Genomic DNA, 27,710 nt, shown 5'->3' on the forward strand with positions numbered 1-27,710 from the left:
GCTCACGTGGGCAACAACGGTGAGATCTGGAGAGGTGTGGTTGGGAGGATTCAAGTGGTGTTTTGTCATTGGACTTCTGTGCCAGTCATGGATTGTCCATAATGAACACCATGTTCAGACATAAAGGTGTCCATATCTGCTCTTGGCACCAAAATACCTTAGGCTGCAGCTCGATGATCGACTTTGATGTTTCATCTGACCTGCGGCCACATGTCTTGGACACTCCGGTGAAGAGAGGGGCGAAGCTGTCAACTGACCACTACCTGGTGGTGAGTTGGCTCGGATGGTGGGGGAGGATGCCGGTCAGACCTGGCAGGCCCAAACGTATCGCGAGGGTCTGCTGGGAACATCTGGCAGAGTCTCCTGTCAGAAGGAGCTTCAATTCCCACCTTCGACAGAACTTCCAAAATGTTACGGGGATGCAGGGGACAATGGACCCTGTTCCGTGCCTCCATTGTTGAGGCCGCCGACTGGAGCTGTGGTCGCAGGATCGTCAATGCCTGTTGTGGTGTCAACCCCTGAACCCGCTGGTGGACACCGGTGGTTAGGGATGCTGTCAAGCTGAAGAAAGAGTCCTATCAGGTCTTTTTGGCCTGTGGGACTCCAGAGGCAGCTGATGGGTACCGGCAGTCCAAGCGGAACGTGGCTTGGGTGGAGTATGGGGTACCAGGCCCTCAGATACGGGCTGTTGGATCCCTGTATGACCGGTGTCAGAGCTTGGTCTGCATTGCCGGTAGTAAATCGGGCTCATTCCCAGTGAGAGTTGGACTCCACCAAGGCTGCCCTTTGTCACTGATTCTGTTCATTACCTTTATGAGAAGGCTTTCTAGATGCAGCCAAGGTGTGAAGGGCATCCGTTTGGGTGGCCTGAGGATCAGGTCGCTGCTTTTTGCAGATGATGTGGTCATCAGAACGTGATCTTCAGCTTTCGCTGGAGCGGTTCGCAGCCGAGTGTGAAGCAGCTGGGATGAGAATCAGCTCCTCTAAATCTGAGACCATGGTCTTGATTCGGAAAAGGGTAGAATACCTTCTCCGGATCAGGGACGAGGTCCTGCCCCAAGTGGAGGGGTTTAAGTATCTCAGGGTCTTGTTCACGAGTGAGGGAAAACTGGAGCGTGAGATCAATAAGCGGATTGGTGCTGCATCTGCAGTGATGCGGGCGTTGTACCGGTCTGTTGTGGTGAAGAGAGAGCTGAGCCAGAAGGTGAAGCGCTCGATTTACCGGTCGATCTACGTTCCTACCCTCACCTATGGTCATGAGCTTTGGATAGTGACCGAAACAACGAGATCGCAGATACAAGCAGCTGAAATGAGTTTTCTCCGAAGAGTGGCTGGGCTCTCCCTTAAAGATAAGGTGAGAAGCTCGGTCATCCGGGAGGGGCTCGGAGTAGACCCACTGCTCCTCCACATTGAGAGGAGCCAGTTGAGGTGGCTCAGGCATCTGGTCAGGATGCCTCCTGGACGCCTCCCTGGTGAGGTTTTCCGGGCACGTCCAACCGGGGGAGGCCTAAAGGTAGACCCAGGACACGTTGAAGGGACTATGTCCCTCCCTGGCCAGGGAACGCCTTGGGATTCCCCTGGAGGAGCTGGCCCAAGTGGCTGGGGAGAGGGAAGTCTGGACGTCTCGCCTTAGGCTACTGCCCCTGCGACCTGACTCCGGATAAGCAGATGAAAATGGATGGATGGATGGAAATTAAATGTCAGACAACAAATACTAGTTGAAGTTGCAGCAAATCTAACAATTTCATTATTGTCACATAAATGTAAGATATATTTTTTCAGAAATTTGTTTGCTATGGATCCAGACTTGCGTGTTTAACCCTCTGGAGGCAGGCGTATTTGTATTGTATTTATCCTAGTGAATCTATAATTAAACGGGTAAACTAGTAGTAGCACATTCAATGTCAAAGAAGGTAAAATGTTATAATCGGGAGAGGGCTCAGTTAGGAACATATGGAACAATCAGGTCACTGATGTATGATGGAGCTATGTGAGAAGAAGGATCTTAAAATCTATTCTGAATTTAACAGGTAGCCAATGTAGGGAAGCTAAGACAGGAGAGATATGATCTCTCTTTTTAATTCTCATCAGAACTCTAGCTGCAGCATTTTGGACAAGCTGAAGACTTTTAACTACATTCTGTGGACTTCCTGAGAGTAATGAATTACAGTAATCCAGTCTTGATGTAATAAATGCATGAACTAGTTTTTCAGCATCACTCCTGGAAAGGATGCTTCTGATCTTGGCAATATTCCAAAGGTGGAAAAAGGAAATCCTACAAACCTGTTTAATCTGGGGTTTGAATGACATGTCCTGGTCAAAGATAACACCAAGGTTCCTTCCTTTGTTCTCGGAGAGTAATTTAATGCCATTCAGGTCAGGTGATTGACTAAACGGTTTCATTTTCTGAATTTCAGGTCCAAAGATGAGAACTTCAGTCATGTCTTGATTTAAAAGCAGAAAGTTTTGAGTCATCCAATTTTTTATGTCTTCAAGCCAAGCCTGTAATCTAACTAAGCGATTAGGTTCATTAGGGTTAATGGATAAATATAACTGAGTATCGTCAGCATAACAGTGGAAATGTTTCCCATGCTGTCTAATGATTTTACCAATTGGAAGCATATATATATATATATATATATATATATATATATATATATATATATATATATATATATATATATATATATATATATATATAGTAAAAAGAATTGGTTCAAGCACTGAACCCTGTGGTACTCAACAAGTAACCCTGGAGTATGAAGATTTGTCATGCACATTTACAAAATGAAATCTATCAGACAGGTAGAAGAAGAAAAGATCATTTCTATAGCGCCTCTCAAGATAAAAATCACGAGGCGCTTCACAAAAACAAAAAATGTAAATGATTTAAAATATATTTGAAATGAGCAAAAAAATAGACAATTGTGATTAAAAATGTAAAGAAAGAGAGAGTGAATAGGATATACGGAAATCAGTGGATCCGGAGGAAGGTGGAATAGGTAGGGAGAGCTGAACAAGGAGAGGGTGATGAAGGTCACACCAAAACCAGCCTGAACAGGTGAGTTTTAAGCTGCTTTTTAAAGGTAGGATTTAAACCAGCTTAGCGCTGTTCCTTTGATCCCTACAACATGTTCAAGCCTTTCTAAAAGAACTTTGTGATCAACTGTGTCAAAAGCAGCAGTGAGATCTAACAAGACTAGAACAGACACAAGATTCTTATCTGAGGCCATGAGAATATCATTTGTAACTTTCACTAGTGCAGTTTCAGTGCTGTGATACTCTAAAAAACTTGAAGAAACTTCCAAGCTGCTTCTGTTTGATAACCACCAGCAGAAGAAAAATCCAGTTTGTTACTTGAAAGCATCGCAGCAGCTTCCTTCCTTCCTTGATGGCCGTTCGGCGTGGGTTCGTGACCTCTCTTCCCCGCAGCGCGATTGCCAGCTTGGGTTTGAGCCAAGTGTAAACAAACACCAGAGCACAGAGATGCACTGTTACTCAGAGACGGCTGGTGTAATTACAGAGTCCCTCTGTCGCCGTGTGTGTGTGTGTGTGTGTGTGTGTGTGTGTGTGTGTGTGTGTGTGTGTGTGTGTGTGTGTGTGTGTGTGTGTGTGTGTGTGTGTGTGTGTGTGTGTGTGTGTGTGTGTGTGTGTGTGTGTGTGTGTGTGTGTGTGTGTGTGTGTGTGTGTGTGTGTGTGTGTGTGTGTGTGTGTACAGAAACACAAGCTCACACACCAACTCTCCCATGGTCTGATACCTGACTGAGAAGGGATTTAAAACTGGTTTAAAACCAAGCTTACATTAAAGAGATGAAGCCTGCGACGGAGCTAATCATCAATAATTAGATTAGCTACCTTATAGATTTAGCTACCTCACGAGAAAAAGCTACTGTTTTCATGCGCCGCGTTGAATAATAACTTTTAGAGTGTGGTGTTTTGTCTGGGTGTAAAGGACACCAGTGAAACTTTAAATTACTTTAGTTCCTTTATCTGCTCACAGCTTTAGTGAAACGCATAAAATCACATAAAAAATTCTGATTGTGGAAGTTAAAACTTCTTCCTGGAAGATCTGATATTGCTAGCATGAATGAATTAGCACTTCAAGGTGGCGAGTTCAGGGACCCGATGTGGTTTATCGTGATTTTAAGAAGCAACAATCCGATATTTGAGTTTCAGATTTAGCTGTTACATGTGTAACTTCCTCATGGATTATGAAGATGGTTCAGCTGTAACATTAAGAGCTCATTTTAGTCATCTAAAAAGATCAAATTGAATCTGATCATTTGTTCAGTTCTTTCCCTCTCCAAAGACATTTCCTGTTCTGAGATGGTCATCCAGGGATAAAGGAAACAAAGACACCTCCAGTAACCGGTGTAGGTGTGGCACAGATGAAAGCAAAAGCATAAATATAAATAGATCTGATTTTGAGAGCCGTGTCAGGTTGATCGTCTCTTCAAAGCCTTTAAAGTGGAACTCCGTTAAGGTGGAACTCAGAAAATCACTGTCATGCATTGTTGTACATTAACAAAGCTGTTAAGAACCTTTTCTTTCTTTGGCACGGTGATATTTGGTGAGAACATGGACTTTTTCTTTTTATTACTCCACACCCACATTGAAGTTGATTAATGCCTGCTTTATTGTCGGATGTGTTTATTTTTTTTGCTCATCTTGCATTCTCCACCTCTCTTGTCCGCCAGCTTTTGTCTATTTCTAATTGCCTTAGCCAGTGTGCAGCTGCAGACCTCATCGCTCCTCTCCTTTATCCTGTATCTTCAGCAGCTTTTTGCTGACCCACTAATGGAGTGGATGTGTGTGAGGAAAAGGCCGGAGGCTGGACTGCAGCGCTCCGGCTAAAACAACCTGCAAGCACAAGAAAGGAAACGCTCTGAGGATGAAGATATGAGACTTAAGCTTAAAGGAAACATGAAATAAAACCAGGATGAGCTGCAGATCTCCAGCCTCAGCGTCTGAGCTGCTCTCTTATAGCCCGTGAGCATCTTTTTAATTTATTTTTTTTTAAAGTGACTCCCTGACAGTACTCAGTCATGATAGCATCACAACCTGAGAAGTGGTCCCTGAAGCTCCGGCTGCTCGTCCTCGCTCTGCTTTGACTTTCCCTTTCAAGTCATTGTCTGAACTCTTCAAAAGGATTCATTCAGCCGTGAGAAAACCAGGCTGACGAACATCATCCCAGCCAGCCTCATTGTGCTTGGCCTCAATAGCGCAAACGCAGCGGGTTTGTGACACGACGACTAAACATTGACGGATGTCATGAGTGCATTAAAGCACAACAATCAAACTGTAAATCTGTTTTGGTCCAACTCAGAACCAGTGTAGCTCCCGTTTTTAGAGTCCAGTCATCCAGAAGCATCATCAGCTATTAGGAGTAGGAGGTGGAGCTAAACTTTGAATTAACACTGAATCTCAGAAATCCACATCCTTTTCAGCGCAGTTGCAGCAAGTTCTCTATTGTCGGGCAGTAATCCATAGTGACTTTGAGTCTCTGCTCTTGTCCCCGTGTCCACGGGGAATCTGTATGCAGCACAGGGCTGGAATGTCAAGGGCCTCAGTGGAGGACCTCAGCTTTGACCCTTTTTATGTACTTTTTCTGTCAGTCTGTCTAAATCTCAGGCCTTAGTTGGTGTGAGGGAGATTTTTCATAAGAGAACAAACCAGGAGTTTATCTCAAACACAAGATTTACAGAGTTGTTCCATTTCTGTGTTTTGGAGCAAGCCTTTGACCAGTTGGCTCCTCCAGAATCACAGCTTCATTTTTAAACCAATCATCATTCCAAAGAAAAAGTTTGGTTAGCTTTGCTTCCTGTCTAGATGAAGCTAAGCAAACGTCTGCTCTCTCTCTCTGGTTGGAATGACACAAAGCAGAAGCAGGAAACCTGTCATCTCTCAATGGGGCTTGTAATGCGTCGGTGCATTGACGTTGTCGTGGTTACACACAAATAAGCAGCAACACCGGCTGTGTGGTTGAGAACTCTTAGCCCACCTTTAGCCCACGTGTTGACACACAGCTTTGCTCAGAGTGATTCCTGTCAGGCTCGCTGCTGAAGCTGTGTGACGTCTCAGGTTGCTGCCTAGAGGAAGTGAGGCCAAAGTTGAACGCTCGGTTGATGCCCGTTGATAAAATGCAACAAAACTAGAATAAAAGCAACAATTACACAAATTACATTTTAAAATGTGTAATGAATTACATTACGTGTTATTTAATGAGCCATAAGGCGTAGGATTCCATAGGAAATATGAAATCCACCTTACGGATCTGTGAATTATTTAAACCAGAAGATTGGAACTTTTAATGCAGGGATTAGATAACAGCTTCGTATTCACTCAGAGGCAAAGAAGAGAGTCAAGTTTATGAGTTAAGAATTTTATTACTAACAAATTAGACTGACTTTAAAACTAATTGTATGGTGTAAATAATGTGGATGAGACGGTGGAGGGATGACGTGTGATGTTGATCAGAACCAGCAAATCCGAAGAAGCGATTAGTTCTGATGGGAACTGACTGTGATGTCTTCGCATTAAGCTTTGGTTAGGAGGTCCATAAACACACGAGACACCATTTGCCGGTCTACCTACCCTTCGGGAAGTCCTCTGTAGATCTGGAATGTTGAGGTCTTAGCTTGACCCTCTCTGGAACCGAGCCGGTAGGAAAAGCCGCGGTTGCCGATTAGACCAGTCTGTGAGATACTTCCGGGTACAAAACAGTTTGTTGGCGACTGGTGAGACCCAAGCCTGGGTCTGGATGATTCAGCTTTTATTCTGAAAGGAACTGTTGTCGCTGTTGGAACAGCGACGAACTTTTCAGCATGTCGTTGTTCTTTTGGTTAAAGAGTTTAGATCAGGATTGGTCACTCCGTCACTTTCTCTGGAACGCTTTGAACTGACGTTAGAGATGACGTGGCATAGTTTTATACTTCAGATGTTATGGTTTATTGTCGAATGAAAAATGACCAAACACTATCAAAACCATGCCTCCGTCAGATCTGACAGATTCTGATTGGCTCAGTGAAAGTAATGTGTTATGTCTTTTTATCGCTACGTGAGATGAGTCCTGTTGGAACACTTAAAGTCACAGTACCTTTATATTCTATAGGATTATAATAAGGTAATTAATATTTTGATTTCACAGGTCAGTCACATCTTATTCATTGACTAACACTTTGATGGATTAGCGTTATTAAAATAGAGTTCTTTGATTAATTCAAAGAAAAGAGTTCATTCTTCATTCTTCTGTTGAGCTGAAAATAAGCATGTTAGAAGGAATGCATGAGACCTTGAGACCATATCTCATGCAGACTAGTCTTGTGCAAAGAAGGGAAAAAACAGTCATTCTGTTCCGTTACAACTGGGACTATAATAAACCCAGCTGTTCTCTTGTATGTATCAGTATTTCTGTGGAAAACATTAACACCAAGCTTTTCTACCTCCAAAGTCCAGTGGTGATAATCTCTTCACCACCCCAACTACTTATAAACATGGATGTGTGTCGACGGTGAAGGAAAGTTATTTCAGCACAGTTGTGTTTTCTAGGACTAAAATCAGAAGAGTAACTGTAAATGTAGACTGCTGCTGTTTACCTTTAGACTGAGATGTTTTGAATGCATAGTAAAGCAATCAGGCTCAGAGTGTGCGTCGCACCTAAAACGGTCCAGACCTTTAGGAGGAATGTGACGACTCTATGGTCTCTCTGCTTTTGCAGGTCGTTGATATAAAACTTAATACCCACCTGAGAGTACAGTTGTACTTTGTACGACCTTTTATGACTTCTGTGTGATTTTTATGTTTGTGAGGCTGAACTTGGATTTGAGTCGGTCATGTGAGCCTGCCTCTGTTTGTTGCTGTTATTCAGTTGCCTGCTGTTCAACCAAATCTTTCTTTATTTATGCTGAAACTGTTCAGATACAGTGGGGCAAAAAAGGCATTTAGTCAGCCACCGACTGTGAAAGTTTTCCCACTTAAAAGATGAGAGAGGCCTGTAATGTTCATCATAGGTATACCTCAACTATAAGAGAAAAAACAGAGAATGAAATTGTCTGATTTTTAAATTATTTATTTGAAAATTATGGTGGAAATAAGCACTATGGCTTGCCAAAGGACACCAGAAACAAAACTGTAGACCTGCACCAGGCTGGGAAGACTGAATCTACAATAGGTACACAGCTTGGTGTGAAGAAATTAACTGTGCAAGCAATTATTAGAAAGTGGAAGACATTAGACCATTGATAATCTCCCTTGATCAGGGGCTGCATGCAAGATCTCACCCCATGGAATCAAAATGATCACAAGAATGGTGAGGAAAGTCTCAGAACTACACAGGGGGACCTGGTGAATGACCTGCAGAGAGCTGGGGCCAAAGTTACAAAGACTACCATTAGTAACACAGACAGTGCAGTGCTAGGTGTGTCCCACTGCTTAAGGCAGTACATGTGCAGGCCCATCTGAAGTTTGCTAGAGAGCATTTGGATGATCCAGAAGAGGATTGGGAGAATGTCAGATTAAACCAAAATATAACATTTTGGTAAGAACTCTACTCGTCCTGTTTGGAGGAGAAAGAATGCTGAGTTGCGTCCAAAGAACACCATACCTACTGTAAAGCATGGTGGTGGAAACTTCATGCTTGGCACCTTGCACTATCTGGTATTTTATTTTGTTTTATTTGTGCCATTTCAAGTGTTTTTATCATTCGTCGCTTTATTTTATTTTATAGTGCTGTTAACTGTTCTCCTATTTTATTGTTTTTAGTAGGAATTTTTATCTCTGACTATTTATGCTTTGTTCTTATGTATTTTGCCTGTTCTTATTGTATTTCTTGGTCAAGCATTTGGCTTTTTATGTACAGCACTTTGGTTAGCTGCCATGCTATTTTGAAATGGTGCTTTATAAATAAATATGGTGTGGTATGGTATGCTTTGTGGCTGTTTTTCTGCAAAGAGACCAGAATGATTGATCCAGGTAAAGGAAAGAATGAATGGGACCATGCATCGTCAGATTTGGAGTGAAAACCTTCCATCAGCAAGGACATTGAAGAGTACACGGGATTGGGTCTTTCAGCATGACAATCATCCCGAACACGCCACCCGAGTAACAAAGGAGGGGCTTCATAAGAAGCATTTAGAGGTCCTGGAGTGGCTTAGCCAGTCTCCAGATCTCGACTAAATACTTTTTGCCCCACTGCAAGTAGACACGGTCCGGGTTATCTGATACTACAGTTTCCTTAGAATAAGGAACTACTAGAGGTGTGTGTGTGTGTGTGTGTGTGTGTGTGTGTGTGTGTGTGTGTGTGTGTGTGTGTGTGTGTGTGTGTGTGTGTGTGTGTGTGTGTGTGTGTGTGTGTGTGTGTGTGTGTGTGTGTGTGTGTGTGTGTGTGTGTGTGTGTGTGTGTCAGTTTCCTTAGAATAAGAAACTACTAGAGGGGTGTGTGTGTGTCAGTTTCCTTAGAATAAGAAACTACTAGAGGGGTGTGTGTGTGTGTGTGTGTGTGTAAATCTGTCTTACACTTAAAAGTTAAAAGATCTTAATCGATGTAAACCATATGTTGCAACAATGACCTTGACGGTTAAGCCATCATGAGTCGGTGTTTGTTGTTGGTTTTAAAGGCTAAGCTGAAATTCAGGATTTAGTCACTTTTCTTCTGTGGAGCCTGAATAACGGCTCTGGAGGGCAACAAGGGCAAGGCGTCAAACTGCTCGTTCTTCCTGTGTGTATTAGAAAACATCAGCAGGAAGTCGGTGTGTGTGTTAATATCCGTATGCTTCTTGTGCAATTATAAATAAAGAAGTAAAGTTATGATGATGCATGGCAGTTTTCACCTTTTTCTTCTTAATTTAGTTTTTCTTTTCTCGGGTTTTCTGGCTCTTTTAGTTTAATCCTAATTTTACACTCTTTTTTTTTTTAATCTGAGGCTCAGAACTAAAGGTCACATTTTAAATTTGTTCAAACAGGATTTCCTGGAGAGACCATCTAAATGAAGCATTTATAAGTTGTATGTGTTTAGAGCGCTGCTCTAATGTTTGTGTGTTTGATCCAAACAGCGTCTTAAAGCTCTCCGTCCTCGTCCCTCTGCAGGAGCTGTCTGAAAGCCAGGACCTCGACAGGTTGGGAGAGCAGGCAGCAGACCCGACCAGACATCTGCGACGGTGCAGCAAGATGGCGTCCATACCCGAGTACTACGCCGGCAAGAGCGTGCTGATCACCGGAGCCACGGGCTTCATGGGGAAAGTTCTGGTGGAGAAGCTGCTGAGGTCCTGCCCTGAAGTTAAAGCCCTCTACATCCTGGTCAGACCCAAAGCTGGACAGTCGATGAAGCAGAGGGTCAGCGACATGATGAAATGCAAGGTGAGAAATCTTTTTTCTTTAGTTTAAGGTCGAACTCTTTCCTTTCTGCCCCACTTTGTTTGCTGCAGCAGCTGCTGAGATGTTTTGTTTGTGGCCATTGAACTAATATCTGCTGCCAGGGTTCAGGCTCTCATCATCCATCTATATGCCTGCGTGTCACTATTGTCTGAACCCACTTTGTCCATGTAGGGTCGTGGGGGGCTGGTGCCTATCTCCAGCGGTCAATGGGCAATCAGGCGGGGTACACCCTGGACAGACAGCCAGTCCATCGCAGGGCATCACAGAGACACACAGGACAAACAATCACTCTCACACACACACACACACACACACACACACACACACACACACCAATCACCCTAACAGTCATGTTTTTGGACTGTGGGAGGAAGCCGGAGTACCCGGAGAGAACCCACGCATGCACAGGGAGAACATGCAAACTCCATGCAGAAAGATCCCAGGCCGGGAAGCGAACCCAGGACCTTCTCGCTGCAAGGCGACAGCTCTAACCACTGCACCACTGCACAGTCATTCTGTCTTTTATGGTTTAACGTTTTACCACCCTGCAGCATCCTAACTTTATTATTTAAAGGGCCTTTACGGAGTTTTGAATTTTTATGCTCTCGATTGCCCCCGATTGCTTGAAAAATTGTTCCAAAATGAACGTTGAACCCACATCTTTTTTATCTGTGAATTCAATGCTGTTCGGTGAGTCTCAAATAAAAATTTGGGCATCTTACTGTAAAAAAATATACCATTAAAGTGAAAAAGAAACTCTAAATGAACTATGTTCACCTCCAGAATTGAACCCGGGTTTTCTGCACGAGAGTCCGACATCTTACTAGATGAGCTAAAGCGCCAGTGACATCCATTGTATCTGTAACATTTATATCCTTGATGACAGCTGAAACAACGTTTAAAGAACGGTTTGAAGCAAAAATGGCTATTTTGTTGCTAATTTGCAGGAAATATCTAGAAGAAAGTTCTACAGAAAGTAGCTAAGGGTCCTCAGAAATGTAGCTAGCTTTGTCACTAGGCGTTAGGAACAGCGATAAAGTGGCACTGCATCTCTCTCTGCTGCTAAAGCTACTGATAGCAAATGCTACGGGCTATGCCTGAGCGTGAACGCGCATCAAGCAGCCTGCTCGACCCGAGCATCTCTCTTTTTCTGTGATTTTACAGAAAAACAGGCAATCACAGTAAAACTGCCAGGGCTCATTCTACAGGACCAGGGCATTGCAGGAGAATGTATGAAGAAGAAATTTATTATTTCTATACATGTTTTGGCTCTCAAACTTCCATAATGTCCCTTTAAATGTTGTACAAACTCACTGATCCACGTAGGAGGCAAAAAGCCACTAATCAGTGTTTCTTCTCGTTAGCGTTTTCTTTGTAGCAACCTCAGCTGTGAGGTTCTTGTAAAAAAGATAAGAAATTGTTTTCGGTGTTGAGAGCACCCTGTCAACATTATGTAAAACTGATGCTTTACTTCAAGGAAATGCAGAACTTTGGATGATATTTTAACAATTGTCAGCTTAAAAATATCCATAAAAGCTGTCATTACCCTTTAAAGCTGATCCCATCAGCAAATTTGGATATCACTCATTCAAATAAATATTCAAAACCATCAAAGACGATGCCGTTTTCATGTTTGCATAGCAATATAAATTTGCCTGCGTATCACTGCGGCAGCTTCCGTTGCCATGGAGAAACTAGCTTAATGACCCCAGAGGAGTCCCAACAGTTCATGTCTGAGCTGCGTCGGAGACGGGAGTGGAATCCTGAATCCTGGAAAACCACGAAGTGTGGTTTTGAGCAAGAGGAGAAAAGGATGAGATCAGAGAGGAGGGTGAAGGTTTGGAGGAAGCAGGATGAGGAGAAGAAAGTAGGAGCGATCAGCTGTTTGACACCGTCGGCAAAGCATGACTCAACAGAAAGCTCCAAAGCATGTTAGACTTGATGAGAACCGTGTGTGTGTGTGTGTGTGTGTGTGTGTGTGTGTGTGTGTGTGTGTGTGTGTGTGTGTGTGTGTGTGTGTGTGTGTGTGTGTGTGTGTGTGTGTGTGTGTCCCACAAACAGCTGCTGTGGGCTCACGTTCGGGCTCTGAGTGCTGTTGGCCTCAAACTGTCAGCACACCTAAGAAAATGACACGTCCTCTTTAATCCTCTGTCTCTCTCTGATAGCATCTGTTTTTACTGCTCTCGTTGGAATTGGACCTCGCCGCTGCTGCTGCTGCATTCGTTATTCCTCCTCACTGCTGCGAGAGCAGCAGTTTCAGACTGTGCTCCTAATTTATCTCGGCGACCTCCCTTTATTTTATGATTTTTCTGGATCTTTTCCCCTCCGTTTGTCTCGTGAGCGAGACGCCTCGGCCTCAGCTGTGTCGATTGATGCAACAGAACTGTGTAATTTCCTCACAGTGAAACATTTTTCCCTCGAGCCCTGAACAAGTTTTAACGATGGGCTCGTTCAACTCCTCTTTGATTGAATCCTCTTCATTTTTAAACCTCTCACTAAATGCAGAGTCTTACTTTTGTTTCTGTAGGTCTGAATTTTTGTCTGCATCTTAGTTTTTTATGTACTAACATGTATCTAACACCTGATTATAGTTAAATATAATTCATGTTTTTCCTCCCAATGTCCTTACTGCTGTTTCTAATTTTTGTTCTGATATTAAAAAAAAAAAACCTGTTTTTGTTGCTTAACAAATCGTCTTCCTTTCAGCGTTAATAGCTCATTTTTTATCCCCATTTTTTGCAGTGTAGCGTAATGGTTGTTGGCTCTTTTATGAAAGATAAACCATTCTACATAATAATCTGGAATATTAATTTTTACAAATTAATAACCAAATGTTATAGAGATAAGAAGACTCAAAGGTTGTTTTCATCGATAAACTGACGATCATATCCGTGTGTCTGTGTTTCAGTTCAATGAAGAGACAAGTTTGAAATTTAAGAGTTTTAATTCTTCAATTTCAACTAACGATTTGAAATGACAATCATAGGAAAAACAATCAACATTGGCAACCTTTTTGGACAATCTTTAACAGTTGATATTTTAAGCTTGCTCAAATAGACCTTGTGTTGGATGTGCTAAGATTGAGGATGATGGAATTATGAATGCGTGCATGCAGGTGTCTGAGATTGCTTCAGGGAGAGAAAAGGTGAATTGAGTGAAAAATGATGTTTTGCAATTAAACTTTAGTTCTTATTAGAAAAACAGCATCAGAACGCTATCTATCGTGTTCTGCCTCACCGCACTTAGGACCCTCTTTTAGATCCGGACCTCACAGGAGGATGTTTCTCCAGATGACACCTTGGCTGACAGAGAAGACGAAGGTGTGCTGACGGTCCAGTCCAGAGTTGACCTCGGTACACGTTGATGAAGCATTCCGGCAGATGCGCTTTCTCAAGTTTAAATTAACTCAGAAATCAAAAGACTCTGGGACGAGTCTGTGTTAGCTGGTTGCATTTCAGCTATTCTGTCTGGCTTGACAGAAATAGCGTGGAGGGAGAAAAGGAGCCGGCAGGGCTCTTTTCCCCATGGCGTTCGTTCCGCACTTCCGCTCTGTTCCGTTCTCACTATCGTTCTGACTAACTTACCGAAACCACTTCTCTTCCCAAAGCAAACCTGTTGTGCGTCAGAGCAAATGTGTTTTGAATTACCGTGGATCTGGACCTGTATGAGCAGGTGTGAAGGTCATCGCTAAACATCTTCAAAAACATTATTTAATTAAGTATACTGATTCATTATAGTTCATTATGATAACCCAAACCATAATAATCATTCATTTGATTAAAATACATTTATAACGGGCAAAGTGATCAAATGATTATTTAACATTAATAAACAAAGAAAGCTTAAGACTGTTTTATTATGACTAGACTGTGTGAAGTCCTTCTGGAGATGCAGGTGTTCGGCTGTTGTGGATTCCTTCAGACTTGCTGGCGGCTTAGGTCTTAATCTGTGGGTGAAGGTGCTGCGTGACCCAGCTTTGACCCAGCCAGGCAAATACAACCTTTGGCACAGAAACCCATACTTCCTCACGATACAGCAGCATCTCTTTTCTACCATGTTGGACCTTTCTTCACCAGGTCACCAAACACAAACCTACTAGTTCTCTGCAGTGGAGGCACTAGGGGGCGCTATAGCTACCCCTGGGTTAGTCATTGCATCCCCATAGCACCCCCAAGTAGAGCCCTACATGGGCCTAAAATCTGAGCCCGTGCCCGGCCGGAGGGGGTGGAGCCCCAGCCCGACCCGGTCCGAAAAGGTTTTCAGGATTCTCTGGCCCAAGCCTGACTTTTTTTTTTTTTACCTTTCATAATGTTTTAGCGTGATAGAATGCTCAGCATTCTCATTATTTGTTAGAAGCGTTCTGCAGTAAAAAAAAAAAAAAAAAGAAAAGAAAAAAGAAAGAAAAACAGCATTAATGCAGCTTCTTTTTCTAACAGAGCGTATTTTTCGAGCGGCAGATGAAATTTACGAACACTATATTAATTGGATGCGTTTGTAAATTTAATCTGCTCTGAAAATGCGCTCTTGTGCAATTAGAAAATAAAGCAGCATTCTAATTTTCTAACTGCAGAGCGCATTTTCAGAGCGGCAGATTAAGTAAACACCCCCAATTAATATAGCGTTTGTAAATTTAATCTGCTCTGAAAATGCGCTCTCCAGTTAGAAAAAAGCCCAGCAATGAATGCTGTATTTTTTTTTACTGCAGAGCGAATTTATTCACAGAAAAAGAGAATGCTGCCGTTTTCATGAGAATAAACAAATGGTTTCTGACATATCAAAATGGACATAAAATGACATATTAGAATAGGGGCACATGTTTCAATAAGCAGTTTGAGAATTTGTTTTTATAGGCGCATTTATAAACCGCACAGACCTTAACTGAGCTAACGGGTGCCGGTGCGTGAGAAGCAGGCAGGTGCTGCTGCGTTCAAGTGTTTCAGTTTTTTTTAATGAATTTGATTAAAAATAAAGGCGCCTGGCCCGTGTCTGAGGTATTTACACAGTCGTTGGCCCGAAGCCGACCCACGGGCCTAGGGCTCCAGTGCAGGGCTCTACCCCCAAGTAAATATTAGATTTTTTTTTTACAATTTAATTTTAATGTAATGTGTGGATGTGATAATATTTAACATACAAAACAAAAATAATCAGTAAATTATCATATAGATAGTAAAAACTTAAACCAAAACAGGAAATTGATGTTAACCTTTAACCTCATTTTCCACCTGCCAACGAGTGAAAGGTAGAGCTAGTGGTAAAACAGATCGGTGTTTGTTGCCCAAGTTTCCACGGGTTCAGTCAGGAAGGAATGAATCTTTGGAAGTGATCTCAGACCCACAAAAACCTACGGATCGGGATGAAGAGAGTCAACCCTCAACCGCCGCAGTAGTCGAGGGTTTTGCCGCTGGAAATGCTAACACTAACGTTAGCTAACCTTGCAACACTATAGATGGTTTTCTGTGTGGCTGTATGTGTTTATGATTTCATGGAAAAGTCAGCGATTGTTTATATGTTTATGATGTTTATTAATGATTGTTTCAGGAGTTGTTGAGGTTTTGTGCACACATGTGTATCTGCTAGTGTTGAAGGTGTTTTAGAGAACAACAGGTACGCATGACCACTTCCTTCATAGCACCCTCAATAAAAAGAATAGCTCCTTCATAGCACCTGCAGAAAAGAATTTCTGGAGCCGCCACTGGTTCTCTGTGCACATCCAGGAGAGATGTCATTAAATTTCCATGACCGAGCCTCAAGTACTAATTGGTATTCATGCAAGTCCTTGGGTCTGCAATATTCTTTTCAGAATCGGGGATAATTCATGAAGGAGAACAGTGGTGTTGTCTCTCAAGTGGCCTCTCATCCTTCTAGCCGGGCCAGTATCTTTCTTACAACCTGTTGCTAGGTAACAACCAAGAGATCTGTCCTGCGGTGGGTTTTTCAAAGGATGCAGTCAAGGGTAGATGCCCCAAGCAGGAAAAGAACAAACCGATACGAATCTCATTGTCTCAGTGCATCTCTGCTGCATGCTTTGACATTTAAGCGCCGTCTGTTTCTCTCTGTGCAGCTACCCTGATCCAGTGGAAATGTTCAGACGTCTCGAGCTCTGACACCAGTACCAGGCGCAGGGTGGCTAGTTAGATGCTTCATACAGAGGCCCTTTCTGGCCTGCAGCATTCTTTTCCCACACGTTGCAGGCTGATGATGTAATTTGGCTGCATTAGCGAAGCATCTTGATGCTGCAGGACCAGCTCGGTAACTGTAAGGATCCAGATGGGGGGGGTGTAACCTTTTGAAATCAGCCTGCAAAGCTTGAGCGAAATGCTGTTCGACTCGTTCTGCTGGCTGATGATTAACAGTATACTATCAACGTATGAGTCCATCTGGATAGATGGTATCTGCAAGCAATTAGAAAGGATAACTCTCCACTTACAGTTCTAGTGCTACTGTAGCACATACGCTTTGGTTATTTAGACAGCAGTGTGGTGTTACAATTATCTACTCAGTTTGTCATTTTCATTGCAATATTTCTTGAGCACTGCCCATACAGTTGGTTAACAATGATTTGGTGAAGAAAAGTTCAGATAACAAGAAATCATTAAAGATCAACGAACGTTTTCACATGCATGGTCCACCGGTAGGACTGTTGAGGTCTTCACAAAGATTACCCGTATGGTATGGTGGTGCACTTCACCCACAAGCAGAGGTCATCTGTAAAGACAACGATTAAGTAATCTGCTCAGTCACTAGCTCTTCGTCAGACTCTGAACCTGGAGCCGACTCCAGTCCAGCTGAGTAGGTACAGATGGAAAACCCCCACTAGATTTTCTTCATCTGGGACAACTGTGGCAGAGGAGTCTACGGCCTGTCTCGTAACAGGAGGGTTGCGGGATCAAGTCCCAATCAGTCTGTCGCAGTTGTTGTGTCCTTGGGCAAGACACTTAACCCTCCATGCCTGCTGGTGGTGGTCAGAGAGGCCGGTGTCCAAATACGAGACGTTTACCGTACATCTCCCCTAGAAAAAGCTGCTGTTGACTCCTGCTGCAACTCAGCGGAGAGCGGAGCATCGCCACGCAAAGCGGTACGATTTCTTTGATTTAACCACAGAATCAGGCCGATACCTGATGTGATGTGGAAAGACCCAGTTGGACACATCATGGACTCCTGGAAACAGTGGAACTTGATTTGTTTATCTCAGCTGTCTGTGGAGGACTCTGAAGATGTGTGGATATTTGTGGTGTTGGTGTCAGGTTTCCTGCTCATTGGCCTAGGAGGCTTCCTGGTTTACCGGAAAATTAACGAGCTGTCGAGGAATATTGGCCTGATCCCGGAGCTCAGAGATGGATTGCACCGCGCTGTGAATTCACAGACACATAATTTTCGAGATGAATCGTAAGCTTGGAACTTTGGCAGAGATTCATTCATTGGCACAAACGATGGATGCCATCAAGGAGAGAGTGGACGAATCAGCACGGATTGGGATAGATTAATGTCCATTATTGGGATCTTGAGAGGTTGAGGACGAACAAACCGTAAGACAGAGGAAATTATCTCTGTCTGGCCCCAAAACAATTTCTAATCGGAATCTGGCGCCCTTGAGCCTGCAAGGCTCCAACGAAAACTCCCCCCTCAGAAGATATGTGGAATGTGCCGTCGCTATGGCAATTCATCTTTCTCCTTTCTCAGCCTGGGCGGGACTGCGGGAAGGTCGCTGAAACGTTCCAGGGTCACTGCAACCCTTCAACCCTCAATGCTCCTCCCCCTATCCACACTGAGGTGACATGCACTGCTTATCGTGGCTGCGGGAACTGAAGTAGGGCTAGTCCCAGCCCACCACCCCACCTAGTGGACACTTATGTTGTGTTGTCTGAGGTCTGTTGCATATCTGTCTGAGGTGTTTATTTGCAGAGCAAAGCTGCCCTCCTGGTGGAGGGTAACTCTGAAGTGCCTTTTTTTCCCTCCACCTGAACCAATCCTCATGTTACCCTCTGATCTCTATTAAGGTAGCGTGACTCAGGGTTGCGAATGACCACAGTCACCAATTCTTGTCATGTGTATTGCCCATGTATGTCTGATCTCTGAATTGTGTGTACTGAAACTCTAATTTCCCTCTGGGATTAATCAAGTATCTTTGACTGATTGATTGAATGGTGGTATCAGGATATCGCGATGACATATCATGGCACCTGTTATATTTAAATTTGCACAGTTCTGTCTTTAATGTCTTTAGAGAACACAAACGAGGTACGTTTTTCTAAACACTTGCTTTCTAAACAGATGCCTTTATCATCCAAGAAGTGCACTTTTTTCTGTTTTAATGCTGAGGTTGGCAGATGATTACATTTCCACACCTTAAAGTTAATAATGGAAATTGGTGCAATTTACATGCATAAATTCATGAAAACTTGTTTTTTGTCATTTTAGCTTCTAATAACTCACCTGATTCCCCTAAAAGAGGGTGAAATGGTTCATGAGTTTGACAGAACCACTGATCCTCAGCATCATTGCACTGATTTGCCTCTAGTTTGCCTCCAGAGCCAGGCGATGATTCAAATCCTGTAAATATTTAAAATGCCTCGACTCCTCCTGGTCCCGGTGGACTTATTTATGTCTCCACTTGTGGAGCTCTTGAAATTCCTGCCCGAGTTGTCGTCAAACCTCAAACACCCACCTCTCACTCCTGGAGTCCCAACTTGCCTCCTGCTCATGAAGTAACTCCTGCAGCTTAATCATGTCTGAGGCGTGCCGGGCTCTGTAACAACAGTAACCTCTGGGATGAGCCGGGCCGGTGGGGATTGCTGCTCCAGGATCAGAGCTCTGAAGGGATGTGGTCTTTTTTTCTGTCGCACCCTCTGCAAGGCGTTCGCTCGGGTCATGTGCAGTAGGTAGCGAGGAAGCAGCCTACCGCCTGTCTCCAGGGACTAGAGCTGAACGGGGTCCAATGCTTGTGTATAATTAGGCTGCAAATTAACTTTGGTTTAGGAAACTGATTAGCAGATTGAATCTTGCCGGTGGACTCATTAAGGCAGTGAAGACTGTTCTTCTGGGATTTGTTGCAGTCATGCATGACTGCTCATGAGATTCTCACCCATGTTGTACCGACCACAGAGGCCAAATCCCGTCATTGGTACCTCGTCTCTTTATCGTGGAACACAAAATGTTTTCAATTGCAGCCTAAATTTTTATTTTTCTAAATGTGGACCATCGTGCATGTCACCTATGAGCAAACCCTACATCTCACTGGGCTGCAACCAGTTGGAGGCACAAACTTCAGAGAAAATGTGCAAATTTCACGCTAAAATATGACACTTGTGCAAGAAGACCTCTGTGTCCTGGTCACATGGGTATCGGGTCAGTTGGAAGCTTTTGAGACTTTCTGAGAATGCCGCATCCAGTGTGTCGCTGGACTAAATTGATGCAGGACATTTCCTGAGACCAAGAGCAGGGACCGTCTGGGGTACAGCCTTGTCTCGGTGCGACTTACGGAGTGTCTCATGTAGGTTCATCTTTCCAGCTTCCCACCAGACTCAGAGTCTCTATGCATTTCACACTTTAGACAAGTCAGAACCTGACGTTTACCTGAGAAATAATGATCTATCTGCATCTCCCACCCCCGTGAGTGGAGCTCGTCTGCAGTGCTGCAACAGTTCTGCTCGTTACCACATCTTCTAGAAACTTCTCTGTCCCCCTCGTTATCATTATTCCGTCTTGCATCCTATTATTCACCTAATTTAGACGTCGTGTGCCAGAAAACGGAGGTCAGCACCGAGGGAACTGCTAGCAATTACTTCCTTCTGACACACTTTGGCAGCTTTTCTTCTGTTTTATCTGAGCTAACGTCAATTTTCTGGCCCGTGCATCTCCAGCATCAGTGTTGTCAGCAGCGAAAGGTGCAGACGGAGGCAAAATTCTGACTTGGGTGTTGTAAAAGTGAAGGCAAAAGGGGTTGAGGTGGACCTGCTAGCTGATTGAATAAATAACAAAGCAGAGACAGAAGAGATGTTTTCAGATAAGAGGCAGAAGCAGAGGCGTCTTCACACCCTTTCTAAATTAACACAACCTCTTAAAGCTCCCCCCATCACTGCTCTCTGCTTTATCTTCCTCTCTCCCGGGCATCCCTTTCCTCCGGGGTACAGAGGCTGTGAAAAGAGTAGAGTCCAGCTAAAGGGCAGTTAGTGAGAAGAGAGGCTGTTTAAATGTCGTCTCGGGTTGCTGGCCGAAAGGAAAGTGCCATTAGCGTTGGGTTGCTGTGAAAGTCCATGCAGCGGCTGCTTCAAGCACTCCTAATGGAATTTATGACCCAGCAGGTCCTACAAATGACACCGTCCATCGCTGAGGATGGTGAGGTTGGGATTTCTCATTACCTCTGGAGGTTAAAGGAATTTTACCTCATAGCTGGTTTAGATGTTTGCTTGATGGACACAAGTGTTGCTGTGTTTCCTCCTCCTCCTTTGTGCTGCAGACTGAACTATTGTGTTCCTTGTGTAAGGCAGCTTGCTCACTGATAGCCGTGGGTGGGTGCAGGGTGGGGAGTTAGATCCGAGCGGTGGAAGGCTGGCACTAGACCGCTTATCATCCAAAGAGCCTTTTTACAAACCAACGCCACAATCCCACAAATGTCCATCTCTGCTTTGAACAAAAGGCTCTCTGAAGCCCACGTTGTTGGCCTTGTTCAACCCTCTGACCCTGACGCACTCAATCCATTCTGGGACTTTATGTAATTTAACTGTGCTTTAAAATGTTTCTTTTAGTCTGCATTGGGCAAAAAACACTAAATAAATGTATTTATTTTCTGTAGATTTCTTTAGTACTGAGTAGTGATCGCTGGCTGTGTGTCAAAGAGCAGCTAAGTAGAAGAAATAAGCTTTTTCTGAGGATGAGCTTTACACAGATGTTAAAATTTGAGACAGCAAAGGTCCTTTCCTCACTGCATCAGAACAATAAAGTTTATCTATAACAGACCGTTTTCTTTTTGTTGAATGGGTGAAACATCTTTGTCGTCGTCGTCGTCTTCCTCCGCTTATCCGGGTGGCGGGGGCAGCATCCCAACTAGGGAGCTCCAGACCGTCCTCTCCCCGGCCACCTCCACCAGCTCCTCCGGCAGGACCCCAAAGAGTTCTCGGACCAAATTGGAGATGTAACCTCTTCAACGTGTCCTGGGTCGACCCGGGGGCCTCCTGCTGGCAGGACATGCCCGAAACACCTCCCCAGGGAGGCGTCCAGGAGGCATCCTGACCAGATGTCCAAACCACCTCAACTGACTCCTTTCGATCCGGAGGAGCAGCGGTTCTACTCCGAGTCCCTCCTGAATGTCCGAGCTCCTCACCCTATCTCTAAGGCTGAGCCCGGCCACCCTACGGAGGAAACTCATTTCGGCCGCTTGTATCCGCGATCTCGTTCTTTCGGTCATTACCCAAAGCTCATGACCATAGGTGAGGATTGGGACGTAGATCGACCGGTAAATCGAGAGCCTGGCTTTCTGGCTCAGCTCCCTCTTCACCACCACCCTGATTTACAAATAAATTCTTCAAAAATCCTGCCATGTGAATTCATGGATTTTTTTCACATTCTGTCTCTCACAGTTGAAGTGTACCTATGATGTAAATTACTGACCTCTGTCATCATTTTAAGTGGGAGAACTTGCACAATCGGTGGCTGACTAAATACTTTTTTGCCCCACTGTATGTTGGTTGTGCAGACAGATTTCATAATCCTGCTAAACCACACCCAAGACTTCCCCATGGCACACAACCCTGCTGGATCTTGTGCTATTACACAAAATTAAACCTAATCTGCCTTTTTTTTTTCTGTGGTGCAACTTTTGTAGTTTTCCCTCTGATGGTGGCATTCTACTCTGCCTGGCCAAACGAAAATGTTGCTAAGCAAATAGATGCAAACCTGCTGCAGGATAATTACTGCATGGGTGATTGTCTGTCAGCTGCAACAAGTGATTTAACCCTGACTGGTGCAATGAGCTACTTCTCATTTCTTAAACAACCATGTGGAAAATCGCATCCGATGGTCGTGGAAAAGATGTTAGTCTGTGTGAGAAGGGTCGGATCGTTGGTATGCATCAAGCAGAGAGAACATCTAAGGAGATTGTAGAAACAACTAAAACTGGGAGAAGAACTGTCCCAACACTTTATTAAAACTGGTCTGAGTCCAGATGGACCCTGTTCCAGAGTGATGGGGCATCAGGGTACGAAGAGAGGCAGATGAAGTGATGCACCCATCATGTCTAGGGCCGACTGCCTCCTTTAAAAAGCAGCTGAAACCTCACCTGTTCAGGCTGGCTTTGGTGTGACCTTCATCACCCTCTCCTTATTCTGCTCTCCCCACCTATTCCACCTTCCTCAGGATCCACTGATTTCCCTCTTTCCTGTTCACTCTCTCTCTTTCTTTACATTTTTTAATCACAGTTGTCTATTTTTGCTCATTTAAAACATATATTTAATCATTTTCTAAATTCTTTTTTTATATTTTAAATTTTTTGTTTTTGTGAAGCACCTCGTGATTTTTATCTTGAGAGGCGCTATAGCGAAGATATTTTCTTCTTCTACTGTACAAACCTGTGGGGGCAGTGCTATGATCTGGGGTTGCTGCAGTTGTCAGGTCTAGGTTCAGCAACAGGATGTGCTCCAAGAATGAGGTCAGCTGACTACCTGAATAAACTGAATCACCAGGTTATTCCATCTTCCCTGATGGCACAAGCTTATTCCAAGATGACAACGCCAGGATTCATCGGGCTCAGATAGTGAAAGAGTGGTTCAGAGTCCAGACCAAGCCCTCGTAATGCGGCTCAGAGATTGGTCTCAACCCGGAAGTACCAAAAATTGCAGTTCCACCCTCATCCGCTAGGGGCTGGTGTCAGAAGCGAGCAAATCCTCATTGACTCCCATGTTAAAAATACCAATTTCACAGCAGAAATAAACATGTTTACAGCCTGGTACCATTACATGTTTTTGGTTTAAATGATCTAGTTTACACTCATGACAACTCTGAGGGGGGGGAATTTTTTCTCACTCTTCTGTTTAAGTGTATTAAAAGCCTAAAATTCTGTATAATTAATGAGCATCAGACCCACGTGACCACAGAGCTAGCTCCGTGGATAGGCCTCAGTAGAGCCTCGGATTGGCTTGGAAACTGCTCCGGGATTTTGAGTCTCTGTGTTTGTGTATTCTTTTTTGGATATTTTTTGTGCAATTGTTGGACAAAATGACTTGATGTGGCATTAATTGCACTAATAGAGCATCCAAGGAGTCTCCACTTCATATTTTTCTGTAAGTAAAAGTATATTTATGTATTTTAGGTCACTGCCGAGCTGAGCTTAGATTTTAACATGTACTGTTTAACCATGAAATTTATATGTAATAAGGTAAAACCCAGTGCATTTAACATAATGCTGCACTTTAGAAAATGGGCTGAAATATAACATGTTGGTGGAGCTGGGTTCCCACTATCAGCTTGTGGAGCTCTCGGGAGACCTTTGTTTTCCACCCGGTTCTCCCCTCCCCGCAGCTCGGCGCTTCTCTGTCTGATCGCAGCTTCTGTGTGCTGCGCGGGCTGCCGGCTTGTGGAGCTCTGGGATGGAAACCTTTCCACCCGGTGCTCCCCAGCGGCAGCTCTGCGCATCTCAGATCGCAGCGGCGCTTGTCTGCTGTGCGGCTGCCGGCTTGTGGAGCTCTCTGTGTTCCACCCGGTTTTACCCAGCGGTCAGCCCGGCGTATCTCTGAAGCTCTGGTGTTGTGCACAGTTAACTCCGGTTGTAGCTAGGTTGCTACCTCCATTAGCTTAGCTCCCACCTCCGCGTTAGCTTTGGGTTAGCATCAGGTTAGCTTGTAGCTAGTTCGACCGGGTGTCGTCAGTTGATCCCAGCCTTACAGCCCCACTCTTAGCTCCACCTGCACAAGCTTATGGACCTGCTGTTCGACTCAGTGGTGGTGGATCCTCTCCCATATCAGGAGTACTCAGACAAAATTCCTGTTCCAGAACCTCTCTGTGCCCAGTTCCAAAGACTTGATTAATCGGGTCACAGTAACAGGACACACACTGTCACAGACGCATGACATTCTGTCTCAATCTGTCCCCCTGTCCTTATTCTGCACTTCAGGCTGTGTGCGTGCGCGCGCATGTGTGTGTACGCATGCGTGTGTGTGCCTGTGGGGGGTCTTGTTCTGTGTGAAAACGAAGCAGTACAAGTGATAATGCTGCAGGATTTCATAATTGTATCCTTCTCAGCAGCAGCACTGCAGGTGCTCTCCATGTCCAAAATGTGCGTAAGCCAGGTCCTTAGTCAACTTAAAGTTGCGCACATTTTTATGCTAAGTTTTCTTTCATGAATCCCAAAGTTTGCGTGGAAAGTTGCTTACGCAGTTTTCCGACCCCGTTTTGTGCCTAAGAAAACTTGATAAATGAGGCCCCTGACCTGTATTGGAATGTTTACCATGTGTGTTTGATTCTTTGCACTGATTGCCGATCACGCTTCAACTGAGTCGTCCTCGGTCAGAAGGATTGGAACTCCACAGCAATGTAGTCCAAGTGGCGGCAGATGATATCAACAGGATGTACAACGTTAGCGGTGAGGCAATTGCAATTCTGTATACCAATGCAGGTAAAGGATTGTGAGTGTGTAGGAGTATGTAGGTGTGGTAATCCGTTAACAGACAGAACCAACATTCGTGTTAATCCTTATGAAAAGCAGTGTACCGTTTATATAGCACTGTGATTTCCAACATGACGTTATATAATCTGCTACAACCTCATAGCCACTAGATGCCACCCTAAACTATACATGAGTTGCTAGTTGGTATATGTATTCGCTAACAGCATCTCTACAGGTCCAATAATAAACACAGTAAACAGTTTCATCCACCTCCAACCACCATACTTGACAGTAAGTCGCATATGGAATGCCATAGAAGCTGCAACCAAGGCTGCCTGAAGTAGGCCAAAAGAACCCGCAGCTTAGCAATGGCAACGGGACCAGCTTCTTACTTAGCAAATTACACCGCTCAACTCACAGATAAAGTCAAATAAGCATCACTCTCGTCTCATGATGCCCACATGATAAACACGCACACCGAGGGTAACTCGCACAGGAACGCACGAGAAAAACGCTGATCATCCAACACCTTTCAGCTGTGCTGAACTGCGCTAAACACATTCCCAACCGGAAGTACATATACCGAGGTGCATCATGGGTAACGTAGTCTAAACGGTTAAAGTGACCAAGCGGACTTTTAACAATGTGAAGTGCCTTGAGACAACTCTTGTCATGATTTGGCGCTATATAGATAAACTTGAATTGAATTGAATTTTTTGGCCAGGCAGTGCATTGGTTTTTATAAAACACACAAATAATCAAATGTGCTCATTTAGAAAGTCTTGAAGGAATGTTTTTTTTTTTGTTTTTTTGTAAAACATGTTGGTTTTTCATAATCTTTTACCTCACCATGAATTTTAGATTTGTAATCATAAACCTCATCAGCAGCAGGAATGCGTTGCTTTCCTTTGGTGTCTTCAGGATTCAAGTCTGGCAGGAATTTTTTATTTCGACAAAAACTGTTGTGAGATGCTGAATTTACATCCATGTGGACGATAAATAAAAATTCACACGAGTCTGTGTAATTTATAGACTTCAGATGTTTTAAAGCAACAGCAAAGATTTAGGCCTTGGCTGTTATCAGACTAGCTGTTAGCTCATCAATCCTGGCAGATGTAAACTGTTTCACCAAACTGAGGCTGTTCAGGGACCAGTTTCTACAGTGGGTGGAATAACTGACAGAATGACCGAATAAAATATTTGAAAGTCTAATAATTCTACTAAACATGCATTCCTGTTTTTACCGTCATTTTCCCGTAAAGCTGTTTAAAACGTGTTTTCTGTGGGATTTAACTACACAAATTTGTGGTTGCCGTAGCGTGGCCCCAATGATAAATTCTGGATGGTTTGTTTATTGTTGCTAAGCTACACACGCTCAAGAGGAAGTTTAACTGAGGTCACTGCGTGACTTCGTCAGCTCTGGCCCCCACCGTACGGGGGAACGGCCTGCACGGTTAAACTCTAGTGAGTCTTTGCACTTTTCTGCAGCCCATCAGTCTGCTCCATCCAGCTGTTGGCCCACAGCAGATGGGTGAAACACTATTATTCTTACATTACCTAATGAAAACAATGCCTCAATCTGATGCTGGAACAATTCCTCCCTCCCACCCCCTCACCCCACTCCTTGTGCTAAATAAGGACAGTTTTAGTTTGCAGTATTTGGAGACGAGGCATTACAAATCAAAAAGTTGAAGAGGATAAAGAAATGAATATAAATTGCTGTTAGACGCTGTTTAATTCAACATCTGTCTGTCGGGACAGCTGACACATTGCAGAAATCTCCTGACAGCACGCTCACCGATTGCACCACCTCCCCACCCTCACTGGCTTTTATGCTCCCCATGTCGGCCAGAACTATCGGCAGAAGTGGTGCTTTGCTGCCAGTCACGTTAGCAGCAGAGCGGCTCTACCAGATGATGAAATCTGACATCCTTGGAGAGCATCTTATGACAGGGTGCAGCGGCTCCATCCCGGCGGGGCCGCGGGTGCACGACGCTCTGCGGGGTGTGATGTCATCTGACTGGGACGCGAGCTGATAAATGGGGACCAGAGTTCATTTAATCCCCCGCTCCACATTGGAACATCATCTGCGCCCTTCAGCTGGTTGAACGGCAGAGGGAACAGGTGGAATTACCTCACACAGACTGGCCTTTGTGTTGGGTTTCTATGTCAACTCTGGTGCACATGCAGGTTGTATGGGAATATGCAAAAGTGCCGAGTCATCCCAAGAAGCCAGACTTTCTTCTGATTTCTGAAGTGTTTTTGAATCATTGTTCTTCCAATTTCTGAAGGTGTTTTAAGAGGTTTTTCTGGGAGTTTTTTTTCTGTCTTTTCCTTATTTCCAGTCTAATAAATTGATTTTTTTTCCCCAGAGGAATAATGTTTGTGAACACAAGCTGTATAAATAATAGATTTGAGCTACTTTTTAAAATATTTAGTCTTATTGAGTCAAAATATCGAACACAAATGTTGTTTTCCTTCTTTTTTAGGTATTTTTTTTATTTGCATGGGTAAAACAAACAAGTTTTACAGAAAAGCGTCTTCTGCACCATGTTCTCAGGAAGTGAAAACATCCTCTCCTTCAAGGGGAAAGCCTGTATTTTCTTTTGCTTCAAGCGGTAATGCAAAGCAACACATTTGCAGTGTTTGTCGTCTTGGTCATTTGCATTCCTGGAAACTTCAGCTGTTGAAACCTGAGACGTCTGTTAGCCGTTCCTCCTTCCCTCGGCCAAACGTTCTGAGT

The 27,710-nt window shown here is 44.0% G+C and overlaps 1 protein-coding gene across 1 annotated transcript in view; it reads left to right on the top strand.

The window, feature by feature from the left end:
• Window positions 1–27,710, top strand: part of si:dkey-97m3.1 (fatty acyl-CoA reductase 1) — a 64,559-nt gene that overhangs the window by 9,608 nt on the left and 27,241 nt on the right. Inside the window, exon 2 of the mRNA XM_015960775.3 lies at window positions 10,084–10,353. Within this exon, the coding sequence (XP_015816261.1) occupies window positions 10,165–10,353 (189 nt within the window). The 5' untranslated portion in view covers window positions 10,084–10,164. The remainder of the gene's footprint in view (window positions 1–10,083; window positions 10,354–27,710) is intronic.

Source organism: Nothobranchius furzeri, chromosome 1 (genome assembly GCF_043380555.1).
Source record: "Nothobranchius furzeri strain GRZ-AD chromosome 1, NfurGRZ-RIMD1, whole genome shotgun sequence".
In the NCBI taxonomy this organism is placed as follows: Eukaryota; Metazoa; Chordata; class Actinopteri; order Cyprinodontiformes; family Nothobranchiidae; genus Nothobranchius; species Nothobranchius furzeri.